The sequence below is a fragment of the Corvus hawaiiensis genome, chromosome 8 (genome assembly GCF_020740725.1).
Source record: "Corvus hawaiiensis isolate bCorHaw1 chromosome 8, bCorHaw1.pri.cur, whole genome shotgun sequence".
Classification (NCBI taxonomy): domain Eukaryota; kingdom Metazoa; phylum Chordata; class Aves; order Passeriformes; family Corvidae; genus Corvus; species Corvus hawaiiensis.
Window position 1 is genome coordinate 16,770,387 of NC_063220.1, and position 14,086 is coordinate 16,784,472.

At 39.2% G+C, this 14,086-nt stretch overlaps 1 protein-coding gene across 5 annotated transcripts in view; it reads left to right on the top strand.

Moving 5' to 3' along the window:
- PLCE1 (phospholipase C epsilon 1) overlaps positions 1-13,251 on the top strand; it is a 149,919-nt gene extending 136,668 nt beyond the window's left edge. For all 5 annotated transcript variants that reach the window (XM_048310526.1, XM_048310527.1, XM_048310525.1 and 2 more), the window contains 9 exons: positions 226-389; positions 1,301-1,562; positions 2,465-2,583; positions 3,710-3,838; positions 4,586-4,795; positions 6,578-6,739; positions 6,898-7,116; positions 7,857-8,068; positions 9,277-13,251. In XM_048310526.1, coding sequence (XP_048166483.1) covers positions 226-389; positions 1,301-1,562; positions 2,465-2,583; positions 3,710-3,838; positions 4,586-4,795; positions 6,578-6,739; positions 6,898-7,116; positions 7,857-8,036 — 1,445 coding nt within the window. In that variant the 3' untranslated portion in view covers positions 8,037-8,068; positions 9,277-13,251. The remainder of the gene's footprint in view (positions 1-225; positions 390-1,300; positions 1,563-2,464; positions 2,584-3,709; positions 3,839-4,585; positions 4,796-6,577; positions 6,740-6,897; positions 7,117-7,856; positions 8,069-9,276) is intronic.
- The last annotated feature ends 835 nt before the right edge of the window (positions 13,252-14,086 follow it).

Sequence of the window (14,086 nt, forward strand, 5' to 3'; positions counted from 1 at the left end):
TTCATTAAAGACAATGGAAAGGGAAAGAATGAACTGTTCTTAGAGTTTTGTGTAATTACTTGGATAGATTGGATACATAAATCACAGCTAATTCTGAAAACCAGGAATAGCACACAACTAAAATAATTTTTAGAAAGGTACTTCAAACAGGACGTTGTTTTCACTGTTACAGTTTTTCCATTGTATCATTGCTCTCTGTCAATTTTGGCTGCCTTACTTTCACAGACCTTCCTCTGCAACTCAATGCAGCAATGTTTGAGGCTAACGGTGGCTGTGGATATGTTTTGAAACCTCCAGTTCTGTGGGATAAAAACTGTTCAATGTACCAGCAGTTTTGTCCATTGGAAAGAGACCTTGATAATAAGGAGCCAGCTATATATTCTTTAACAGTAAGTACATGAAAAGGGAATTTCATACAGGCAAACAGAGAGACAATTTGCTACTACAGTCTTTAACCAGCATTACAGTCATCCTTCTAAATGAAAAGATTGAATCTTTAAATGTTGCTTCCAAAGGTCAGCCTAACTAACAGAAATTGGAGAGGGAAGGAAAAAAGATTTGTCTTTATTTTATTGTGTTGGCTGATTTGTATCCGTAGTTACTTTCATGTTTCCTTCACAGTATTTGTTGAAACCTAGTTCTGAAAGCATTTTCCTTGGGACTACACAATTGTGTAAAATTACACGTGCCTTGATGTTTTACACATTTGTGAACACTTGAAAAGCTGCATAAAAAGCCATTATGGAAAGCTGTACTGAATCTTGAAAAAATATTTTTTGTAACTTATATAATATATATAATTCATGGATTTGTGGCCAAAAACAAAGTATTCTCAGAAGCTAGTCCTTTCCAGGAAATGTGCCAGAAAAGTGAGATTCATAAGAATCAGAATTCTCCCAGCTGTGGTAATTGCACACTCAATTCTTGTGTTGTGTATGCCAAAGCAAGCCAGAACTCAGTGCCATCACCCCAGAGTAATGGAGAAGAAAATGTGATCCTTTTTGACTACATTACTGGTACATTCTTTCTGGATTAATGTTCAGATGCCTTGAACAGTTACACTCACTATATGTAGTGTATTTTTTCAGGGGAAAGATACCATAGAAGTAGTGTTGGGGGTGGAGGGTTGAGGAAGCTCTGCTTCTGAAGTTACTGCCCTGGCAATCACAAAAGTGAGTGTTGTAATTAAATCAGCATGTTAACGAACTGTGCTTAGGGGTGTGCTGAGCAGTATTTAGCTCAGGATCATGACAGCATAGGGATTACTGCACTAATTGTTCTCTGTCCTCCTCGGCTTCAGATTGTGTCTGGCCAGAACGTTTGCCCCAGCAATAGCACGGGCAGCCCCTGTATCGAGATCGACGTGCTGGGGATGCCCCTGGACAGCTGCCACTTCCGCACGAAGCCCATCCACCGCAACACTCTGAACCCCATGTGGAATGAGCAGTTCCTTTTCCGGGTTCACTTTGAAGATTTGGTCTTTCTGCGGTTTGCGGTTGTTGAAAACAACAGCTCAGCTGTTACAGCTCAGAGAATCATTCCCCTAAAAGCGCTGAAGAGAGGTACAGTGTAGTTCCTGGTGGCACCCTGTACCAAAATGGTCCAGCAGATTCCTGGGCTGGGTCCTTCCAGAGGGAAATTTTTAATCAGCTGATTGCGTTTTTCTAGAGGAAACAGGGAACAAATGCCAGACAGCATACCATGGCCTGGCAGTACAGGGCTGATCTAAGGCTCCCTGGGAGCTGGCCCCAGTGACTTGTAAAAAGTCTGATCCTGTGCTTTTGTGGAGGCAGGGGTGTGTTGTACACACCTGCTCCAATTCTGGGGGTGCTCCTGAGATTATGTTCACCAGGAGACTGGCTGCTCCCTTAGGAGGCTTGGAGTGGTTCCACTCCTGCCTTGTTCTTTGCCCAAGAAACTGCTGTAACAGCTGATCACTGGGCAGAGGGGAATTGCACTTCTCGCAGCCATGGCTGGAGAGGAGTTGAAGGAAGGGTGGAAAAAAGTGAGAGAGAGATGAAGAAACATCACTAATTGTGTGACACCTGGGAGTGGGAGTTTCCATGTTGCCAGTAGCTCTTCTACATTTGCTTTGTGCCACTGTAACACCACACAATTATCTGGGTTGGTATATGAGGAGATCTGGCCATAGACATGCATTTTCCAGTAAGAATTTGACCTTGCTTCATTCATGTTCTGATATTTAGAAATCATTCATTTAGATATTTTAATGTATAACTATACTGAATGTTACAGCAAAACATAGGTTGCTCTATGAGCCACTTGGCAGCAGGATTGGTGTCACACTGTTGTACAGAGTGTGAACGCAGTGTTATTACAGTGCTTTAAATCCTACCCATGTCGCAAAGTGTAGGTATAAATACAGCAAATTTGAGTTTTCCAGTTACGAGACTTGTGTCCTAGGATATGGCAAAGTATTTACAGAAGGATTTTTCCTCTTTAGGCTACAGACATGTCCAGCTCCATAACCTACACAATGAAACATTGGAAATTTCCAGTTTGTTCATAAACAGTCGGAGAATGGAAGAAAGTCCCTCTGGAAACAATCTGCCTGCATCTATGGTAATTTAACTTTTGTTTGTTTGTGTGAATTACCTGTATTCTTAGTTTAGTAACTACTATGATGTGAAGATCTCTGGAGCCAGAGTGTTCAAAGATGTTAGCCCTCAAACCTGCACATTCTTCAGACATACCCTGATGACTATCGTTTTCTTGGCTTTGGTGGAATTAAGGTTATCCCACCTGGCTTAAACGGTGGGAAGGTAAATCTTTCCAAAGTCTGGCTTCTCTGCTGTATTTAGGTATAGAACAAGAAATACACTCCTGACTGGGGGAGTGTGGATGAGCAGTGAGGTTCAGTGCTGCTTCGTGCATTCCTTTGTCCATGAATTGTAAGCAAAGCATTTGAGACCAAAAAAAGAAAGATGCGAATTACCAACAACTTTGAAATAATGAGAGTAAAATTGATTTCTGTTACAAGAAAAGATGAACTCTGTGGTTCTGTACATACACACAGATTTATGTATGTATGTGCACATATGTATACATACATACAGATATTTGTATATCTAAAAATATGTATGTATGCATGCATAGATGGATGTGATTTTTGTTTAAAAGCCCTTGCTGTTAGATTACTTGAGTTACTTGTGTTTTGGCAACTTTAAACATGTATTTTATCATCTTACTGACTCCTAAAGTGTCATAAAACTTCCTGAGCTCCCATGTGTGCAGCAGATGTGTTGCAGATATTACCTCCTGTCAATACATACCAAACTTGTATCTTGGTGAATTACTGGGGCAGAAAGGAAGAACAAGTTGTTTGGAGGTTAAAACAAGGCAATACCTTTTCGTCCAGTAATCTGTGTGCTGAATCCAAATATCTGAGCTCAGCTAGCGTGGGGAATGAGTGATGGAGGTTGGCCCTTCGTCCAGTGGCAGTTTATATATTCCCACTGGAAAAATTCCCTTTTCTCTTCAGCTTCAAGGTAGGATGGAGGTTTTTGGAGGGTTTGTTGGGGGTTTTTAAATGCCTCAATCCATAGTGTAAGAAAGAGCCATGTATTAACTGAACAGCTTTTCTTTGTCAAGGCCCTTACAACTTGTTTGTACAGTTTCTGTTAAGCAACCTAGAAATAACATGCCTGTGTGAAAACATCCAGTAACCTGTTGAATGTTGTCTGAACAGTTGTTTAGCCTGGGAGAACGGAAAGCTCCTGTGACTTACAAAGTGACAGTTCATGGAATTCCAGGCCCGGAGCCTTTCACTGTTTTCAATGTAAGTGCAGGGACCACGGCTGCACAGCTGCTCCATCAGGTGAGCTTCCTGCTGAATTGCAGACTCTTCATTGCAAGAATCCACACTAACATCGTTCTGGACTTCTGTCTCCCTGCACTTCTCACACGCAGGGTCCTTGTAGTTCATTCATCACAGCAAGGGGTGGTTAGAAATGCATTGCTGTGGAATTAATTACATTGCAAACACAGAGTATAATCAGTGGAATTTTCCCAATCTTGGCTTCAGAGAATGGGTTTATAATCTTAGAACATATTCCCTCTTAGTATTTTAATATTTGGGCATATGCAGATGAGAAGAACAATCTCTCTAGTTGATGGGGGCAGTGGGTTCTCCTTACAACAAGGGCAAACATTCCTGCACAATTCTTTGAACTGAAGCACTGTAGGAAGAGAGAGTAAAAGTTAGAGGGCTAAGTTCATGAGTAGAAAAACCAGTTAACTCAGCAGGGATTGTTATTCTAGCAGTGGGAAAAGACTGTACTGTCCTGGGATGATGAATAAATTTTCTGGCCAGCCAAAAAGGACCGAAATAAGCTTAAATAGTACTGCCTTGTCTGGAATAGTTGAACTGCTTGGCTGGGCTAAAGAGAACAGGACATTACCCCGGAGTGAAATATCTGAATAATAAATAGCACATCAGAAATCCTGCCTGCACTGTCAGAATAGTTACTGATTCTTAAAGCTTCCTTATTCATTCTCATTTATAACTACTAATTATGCAGTGTTTATATTTAGCATTCTAATTGTTGTGTGTTGTTTGTCTTAGCTCTTGGCTACCATAAAAGGCACCAAGTCATGCGCTGCAGACTATTTTCTGATGGAAGAGAAGAGTTTTATATCTAAAGAAAAGAGTGAATGCAGGAAACCACCATTCCAGAGAGTGATTGGTCCTGAAGAAGGGTTAGTGCAGCTTTTGAACAGTTGGTTCCCAGAAGAAGGATATGTTGGAAGAATTATCTTTAAAACCCGAGAGGAAGTAAGTGTGTTTTAGATAAATTATTATTTATAAAGGTAGCTAAAAATAGCTCTTAGGACCAGGAAACAAAAGCGTGTGCAGTATTTATTTCACTACTTGGTAAGTAATGTCAATGCTGTGTACATTATTTAAAAACAAACTTAACTCTTGATTGAGCAACCACAGCTGGACTTTATACACCTATGTGACACCAACTGGACCTCCCTCAGCTCCAGTAGCAGCTGTGTGGTGTTTATTCATTATGGCTCAGTCACCAGCTCAGTGCCTCTGTTTTGAGTGACAGTTCTAATTTAATGCAAATCTAGATTATGCCATCATTGGAAATTAATATAAAGATAATAGTTAATACCAAAGGATCATAGATAACAGAACTCCAGACAACCACCATCAATTTAGATGGCAGCAACTTCTTATCTGTCTAGAAAGATTAGAAATAATTTTAATATTAAAGGATATGTCTAAAAGCCTCAAAGGATGATTAAATTACCAATGATAGCCTAAAATAATGAAATAGGTGATTTCTTTTAATTTAAAGGTGGAACATGACTTCAGTTTAAACTATGAGCAAAGCATCTACAGCTTAAAATATGCTAGTGCCCAGGCTTGTGAGACAGAGACAAAAAAAGCAGGAGAAAGACACTTAATGATCCCATTTTCAGAGGCACTTTCTTTGGTCAGTTCAGCAAATAAAAATGCTTGCTTAGTACACAGATTTTACATACATAAATTACAGAGGTCCTCTAGTATACTTTAAACTGAAAAAAATGTATTTTTGCTTATTTTGACAGAACTTTTGATACAGCTTCAAATTTTGACAAATTGCTTTTATATTACGCAAGTTCACATTTTGGTTTCCTTTACATCTAATAATTGGAGCAAAAATGACAAGGTAGAAATTTGTTTATGGAAACAGTAGCCTGCTGAATTCCACTGACTGCAGCACTGCCTCTGTCAGTGTACGCTGCCACACAGTCCTGCCAAGCCCCATTCCATCAGAAAATGGGTTAAAATCTGTCTTAGCACACGTGACAATTATGCTGTAGTTCTGTCCTGTGATGTACCTCAAAGCATTATCCATAATTTTGAGCCTTTCTGCAGACAGCAGCACCTCAGATCCTGGAGCTAGCCATGAAGCTGCAAATCTGACTGGAAAACAAGGAGCAGGTCCAGTGGCAGGGTGCAATACACAGCACATATTTACCCCTTATGAATCCCAGCCGTGTTCCAAGGCGTTGGACAGGAATGCACTCCCTGAGAGAAGGCTCAGGGAGGAATTCTGTCTAAAGTCTGCAGTAGTCATTGAAGAGGGAGAGAGAAACAAGCAGCCTTCCTCTTGTTCCACATCACAGGAAAATGTTCACTCAGATTCTGGCTCTCTAAATTCTTTTGGCTTTAGTGCAGGGACAGGAAAGAAAATAACCCTTTCCACCATCTCCCATTGTACTGGCACCATTACATGACAAAATATCATTTTGTACACATAAGGAAAGGATTTAAGGGACCATTTTTGTGAAATACGGTGCTATGCAAACATCTCCATTCCTCACCTACTATGAAAGGTATTTCAGATACTGATTTTAGAAAATACGGGTATTTACTAGCATTATTATTATTTTTTATTAGCAATAGTGGCTTGTTAAAACTCTCTGATAATGTATTTAATGAAATGGAGCTGAGGCAACTGCACAGTCTCCAATTTCCACGTGGTAAAAACCTTTTGTGACCACCAGCTATTAGTTACCTCTCTGAAGTAAATGAATTTGTCTCTCATTTTCTCTGTAGAATTTAAATGAGAGAAACGTCGTTCAAGAAGCAAAGGAAGAAGCAGCCATCAGCTCTGAGGATGACAGTTTCTTTGTTCAGGTACATGATGTCTCCCCAGAGCAACCACGCACCGTGATCAAAGCTCCACGCCTCAGCACGGCTCAGGATGTCATACAGCAGGTAAGGGCACGTGCCCACCTTAACATGTGGGGTGGAAGTTGGTTTCAAACAAGCCAAGGTGGGGTTTGTTCTCAGCACTAGCTGAGGAATCAGTTTACCAACCTGAATCTGATGGAGTGCCTTCTTTTTTGGTGGTTTTTTTTTCTGCTTTTAAACAGACTCTCTGCAAAGCCAAATACTCCTACAGCATTTTGAGTAATCCAAACCCAAGTGATTATGTGCTCTTGGAAGAGGTGACAAAAGAACCAGCAAATAAAAAGTCTTCAACATCTAAACCATCTCAGAGGATTCTCTCTGATCAAGAGTGTGTGTTTCAGGCCCAAAGCAAGTGGAAGGGAGCGGGAAAATTTATCCTTAAGCTCAAAGAACAGGTTCAGGTAAAAGATGCAATACTTTGCTGTAGGTGTTATAGGTGGTGTGTGATTCAGCTTAATGGGAACCTGCTTTCGGTGGGAGGGAGACATGACTGGCATGAGGGCAGGTGGGCAGGACAGACTGACAGACTACAGCAAAAAGCAGATTCCTCTTTTCTCTGACCTCCTCTTACTTTTTCCTTTGCAAAACTGTATCAGTTACACTCAGCAACACAATTCCCTCACAGCCTGCAAATCCAGGACAGCCTTTGTCTGCTACCAGCTTTCTGTTTCTCAAAACCTTCTGGCTGAGCATGTTCCCCATCATAATAAAGGACCATTCAAATGGGCAGAACTTATAAGCTACTGGAATAAGGTCCCCTTTATTCCTGCCCAGTGAAAAAAGTTGTTCTGTTGCTTTGTATCAGGCTTTAAAAAATGGCAGGAATGAAGTACGTGTCTACTGGGAGAAGGAGCTGTGTTCTTCTTTCCAGCAGACACCATCAATGCACAGCTGCTGTTGCTTTAAAGTAACTGTATTATAAACACAGATTACCAAATTTGCTAAACATATTTTAACAATGCGTAATTTTAAATTAATTTATTCAGAACAATCAGAAGGATGTGCCTGGATGAAAGCACAGCCATACTAAATTCCTAAAGGGAGGCCTGCTTAGCAATATGTTAGGTGTTTTCATATTCTTTTGGTATTTCACAGTGAACAAGTAGCTGTTAAACCACCTCTATGATCTTAATTCTTCCAGGCAGCACGAGATGACAAGAGAAAAGGCATCTCCTTCACCAGTGAACTGAAGAAGTTGACCAAGTCGAGTAAGCAGTACCGGGGCTTCGTGTCGCCCTCGCTGCAGGTGCTGTCGGACAGTCCCCAGGGCAGGGACGAGAGAGCCGCGTGCGCCCTGGCCTTCAGTGACATCATGGAGTAGTGCTGGCTGCTGCCTCGGCAAGGCCTGCCCAGGTACGAGACACCAGCTCGAGCACTGAGCAGGCATTCACAGAGCATTCCTGTCTCCAAGCTGTAGCTGATTAAACCAAGTGAGACACAAGCACTGGCAGAATGATCCATAAAAGCCTCATAGACTGGTGTGCACAGGCACAATGACATCAGGAAGGTCTCCAATCCTTTATTATGGAATTTGCTCCAGTGAATCAGAATGGTGGAGTTTCATCCACTTTCTCGTCCATTTAATCCAAAATGTTGCATCCTGGTTGATTTTGCAGTATGCATTTTTATCTACAATTGTGCTTAATTAGTGAAGTTCTGTTACTCTTTTGCTCTGAGCCATGGCAAATGGAAGTGAGCAGTAGAGCTTTTACTATTTTTTGTTACATCCAGATAATAAAATCATCAGGATTGGTTATATCTTTTTTTAGCTAGAACAAGTTTATAGTGTTAATTTCTGTCTGTGGACATCTTGCCAGAACTGTTTAAACATTTACACTTATCCTTTCTGTATCTCTTCAATTTTTTCCATCTTGCTTGACTTCAAACAACTGAAATACACAACAAAGACTGTCCCATTTATATGGAGACACTAAGTGCCACTTGCCCAGCCATGTACACTAACCAGACACTTGCACAGTGCTACTACGGCACTGCGACAGCAGCTGGGAAGTTGCAGCTCATTATAAATGAAGAAATCTTTTTCAGTGTTGATAATCCCACCTCACATACAGCCAATTTAAGATTATATTTTTTTTTCTGTATACATCTAATTATTAAAGCATTATTTGACATGCACTGTAATGCTGCTGCTAAGCCATTAAATTACCAGAATTCAAGCACCGTTTTCATTTGCAAGGTATTTCAAATAGGAAGGGATGAATTTGATACCTTATTTCTAGGCTGCTATAAACCCCCTAATGCATTAAAACAATCTGAATTCAAGGAAAGCAAAGTAAATTACAGGAAGATCACAGTCACTTTCCTTCTTCTGCATTTGGTTGGTTTTTTGTTTTGTTGGGGTTTTGGTTTGGTTTGGGGTTTTTTTGTAAGTTGGTTGGTTGGTTGGCTGGTTTTTGGGGTTTTTTTTTGTTTGGGGTTTTTGGGGGTATTTTGGGTTTTTTTGTTTGTTTTTTTGGTTTGTTTTTGTTTTGCTTTGTTTTTTTTTCTTTTTTAATTGTGAAACTCAAACCTGGAATTTACATCACTGAATCCTTCTGCAGTGCCTTTGAAGAATCCTGCTGTGGACTGAACTGGTCAGCAATTGTGTGCCCTGTGCTACAGATGCTTAATCCAGGAAATGCTGCTGGATTAACATCCAGAATCTGGGAATCCTAAATGGGATACTGTGGATTGGAAAGATGCCTGTCAGCTCTTGGAAGATTCTTCTCTTCCTGTATCTTTGCATCTGCAGACTCTCCATAGGCGGATGGAGAAGTTTTCTTGGACTGTATGTTGTAAACAAACACGTCTCATCACCCTCCCCTTTTTAAACAAAAGATAATTTTAGCTCATTGCCTCTAAAGAATCTGAAGGCAGAGAACCAGAGTGTTCTTTTATGTGTATTATATTAAAATAACGCACTTTTACCTGAAGATCATTGTTAAACACTGTGTTAAGTGATTGTAAAGAGATTGAAATATACTGTAACTTCCTTCATATGTCTGTTTTAACTTTGGTGAATATACACAAAACACTCGAAATTATTTATGGTTTATCTACATTAACAAAATAATGTACAATAGCTGAATACACCTTACTGGTAGTGAGACTTTGACAAGGAACAACATTTCCTTCTTATAAATTTTAGTTTTCCAGGCTTGTGTTTAAAGAAAGAATATTTATTATCATGTTCCAAAGTACATGCCATTGTATAGTATATTTATCATATACTACTTTTTAGAAAATGCAAACTTTTTATCTTTCTCTGGATTTAGAGGAAAAAAATGTTTGAACGTTTCTGGTTGTTTCTTTTCAGCACAAGGTGTTTAATATCCAGTACTGACCAAATCCAAAATAATGCATTGATAAGTGTGATTAATGTTTCAATATTTTGAATTCAAACCACATTTTTGCATATAGCCAGGAACTGTCTTTTTATTTGTCTGTTAAACCCAGAGAGTATAAAGAACTTTACACTATAACTCTTGACAATTCTGTTTACATAGAAACACTGTTGTGAAGTTTTATGTGTGCTGAATTCATCTTTTGTTATCTAAGTTAGTTGTGGTAATCTCTTTTTTTTTCCTTCCATGGGAGTTACTGATGTGTTTAGTTATTTAAAACAATCCATTACAGGGGCACAAATTGAACAGCTGCTGCAATCAGCCATCCCTTTGATCTCCCACAAGAAATGTGTCTGTGGGGAACAAATTGCTCCGTACATGTTCTGTTTCAGTACAGCAAACCCTAAACAGAGGAACGAAGTTACAGGCAGTAGTCTCATGACAGCTAATGGCCCCCCATGAATAAGAAAATGAACTAAAAGAAAGCAAAGTTATTAACTGGCATATAAACAGACAGAATCTGCATTCTGTCACCAGAAGCGATGAAGTCTTTCTCTATACACTACAGAAAATGCCTATAAAGTAGCCATTACCAAAGCAAAAAAGTGCCCTCTTGAGGTCACTTCCAGCTTTCAGAAAAAATAACCACAGACATACAAAAAAGTCTGATTTCTGAGTGGCAGTTCCTCACTGAGTCCATGCACTTCCCACTGCTCATCTTTCACAAAAGTAAAGTTTTGAACTTATGTACCAAAACAGCATTTTGCAAATCAGCAACATGACCCAGCTAAGTCCCCAACCAGCTCAGCATTTCCAACAGTAGCAGCTGCTGTGAGAGGTGTGCTCCCTCCCTGCCCTGCCCAAGGAAAGACTGATCCCAAGTAAAGTGTTAAAAGTGACAACTTACCCATAGTTTTATAGGCATAGTTTGCTTTGGAATACTTTGGAATTACTGGGAAATACTTACATCAACCTGCTGCACAATTCAACTAATGCAATCATTTTTTTTTTAATGTTAGCTTTATTCTCTCTGTTATTTTAACACAATAGCAGTTTGGTATCATTGACAATTTTTCCCTTTTGGTGTTTTTATGGCATTTTAGAAACAACTCTTTAATTTCCTGTAGTTTGCCCTTATCTGTTTAGCTTTTTTTTTTTTTTGGTGGTGGTGGTGTGGTTTTTTGGGTTTTGGGGGGGGGGTTTAATCTCTAGCAGCTCTGAAAATTCTAAACATCACCTGTAGTGTCACAGTAGGCTGGAGGATACCCTTGCTAATTAATTGGATTCAATGTTGGTCTTATGTCCATGTTGTCATCCACTAGTGCTTTTCTGTCACCCAGATATAAAAGCAAAAAAACCAATCATGGGAAGTCAAAGGGGACATCAGTAGTCATGTCACATTGTGTACCACAGGCCTAACACCAGCCTGAAGTCTGGTGGCCATTTAAAGTCAGCAGTTTTGTACTATTTCTGCTAACACAATTTTTCCAGCTGTGGGAATAGCTTATTACTACAAGTATCTTCATCAAGCACAATCAAAACCTCCTTTTACTGCTGTTTATCACAGTGAAAGAAAACAGCAAAATATTTGGCTTTTTATTTAAAAAACCCTAACTGTAGATATATAGACAGCTGGAACTGTGTAAGGCTAATTAACCTGTGCCGGGATTTTTAACTTAAGTATTGGTAAATACCCAGGTAAACTTGTCTTGGTGAAACATGATACACTTTGGGGTGAATTTGGAAATGAATTGCAGTGCCCTTCCTTTTGCTGGTTCCAAGTAGTGGAAATACACCACCACTTGAAGCATTAAACAGCAAGGGGGGGTTGTTAACTTTTGTGAAAGCCCAGTTAAAGGGCTTTCATGTGCTAAGTTATTATGCTAATAGGAAAGTTTATTCTGTTTAGCCACGGATTTTATTGCTGCAGGAATCTCTCCACACATTCCTATGACAAAACTGACAAAAAATCTTTGTCCTTTTCCATGCTTTTGGCTGAGTATGGACATCAATTATGAAAATACATTCATTTTTACATTACAAACTATTTACAGGAAGCAGCTTCCAGGATAAAGTTTGAAAGAAAGGAATGTGAATAATCAACATCTTCCAGAAACAGGCAGTCTCCGAGCAGTAGCAGGCCTTGCACTGCACACTTTACAGGTGGAAATCTCTTGCTTCTCATGCTCCATTGCCTATTGGCAAAACCACAGAAGTATTTTATTCTGTACTATTTAAAAACTGCTACTTTTCTACCAATTTCCTACCCTTTCCCTGTGCAGCACGTGCTGCTTGCAGTGGTGTGCCTCTATGGGCCAGAAGCTGGGCAGTCGCAGTTCCTGTGTGCGTGCAGAGCTGCTCCACATGTAGGAACTGGAGCACTCCAGGAGCTGCTTCCTCTACCGCCCAAAGGGCTTCCTGTTTCTATCTTACTGACCCCAGATTAGAGCAGTCAGAACACTACAAAATACTATCTCAGTTTTAATTTTTTTAAGCCTAGTGACTTTTTTCTCGCTACAAATATTACTAGGTGAGGTGTCTGAATAGCCACTTTTAGAAAGGTGTCTGCTTCTAGGATTCACAGGCTTTCAAGAATTAAACATCTAAACACAGCAATATCCAAATATTTCAAGAACACTTTCTCTTACATTCATAGTTTATTTTCAAAAGGAGAAGACCTTGCTGGTAGCTTTACAGGCTAAATCTGCAGCTTCTGAAACTCAACTGTCTGTTCTGCTCTTCAAATGCTTCAATTAACATCTGGTTTTTAATCACTGTCTGTTACTATTCCACTATAAAACTCAGTTTACTTTTAGGGTAGCCCACTAAATGTACCAATGGTGGCAATTTTTCCTATCTGTGATAAATATTTTGTAACTTAAAATAGTGATAGACATTTGGCAGAGTTAGCAAATTAAACACAAAAATAGACAGCAGTAAATAGATTTTGCTCCAGTAGATGTATAGGCTCTTTCAGAATTTGTACAGTTGTCTTCCTCTGTCTCTTCAAGCATGTCAAAATATTCTGACAATGCAACATCACTACGTGCCAGTCTTTATATGTTTGGAAACTATGTAAAATGAACGATTTTAAAAGTGACTTTTCCACCTGGACTGTTTTCTCTTTGCTGACTTGAAGAATAAACTTGTATTTGTATATGTTGTAAAAAAATAAATGGTTTAAGGTGTTGACTCTTTGCTTTTGCCTTCCTGAACTGACAGTGGTGTTGACAAATGGCCCCCTTGGAATTTTTAAATTTAAATCACATCTGTATTTGCAAACACTTAACAACTAAAGAACTACTCAAAAACTATGGGAATGACAGCCCAAGCAGACAGAAACACATGTATAACCACCAGGATTATGTATGCAGTTTTGCAGTCTACATAGTGAAATAGGTATTTTCTAATCCCTTAATACACAGTTGTCTGTTCTAAAAATGTTTGTAAATGTATGTTTAATTATTTGGAAGTTGGTGAACCAGTGTGATTAATATTAAAAACATGTATTAAAAGAGAAATAAATTGCAAAACTATCAAAGAACCATAAATCAGGATAAAGGACTAAATACCCTAGAGAAAAAAAGATATTTTTTGACTTACAGGAAAGCTTTGCAAAACTTACACAGGTACCATTATCACATCTTAGATTAGGCACTACAGACATGGATTAGCTGTCAGCCAGCTACATTCCACTGTACAGTGGAATTCACATAGAGACAGTACTCACCTTTAAATTATTTCATATATTTCACCTGCTCTTCGCAAAGCCAACATGCAGCTGAAAATGGATTCGAAAACAATCAGACAATAAATAATATTTGGGGAATGTGGAGAGAATTACCTACATAAAAAAAACTCAAAACATCTTTACCTTGTATTTGTCCAGTATTCTTGACAGCAATGCTTTATTCAAGTCACTGCAGTAGAGCATTCAATCACAATGACAGTATAGAACTGAAATTCAATATTCTTAATTTGCTAATACCAAGATTCATCAGAGGGAAAAAAAACACCAAATGCAAAA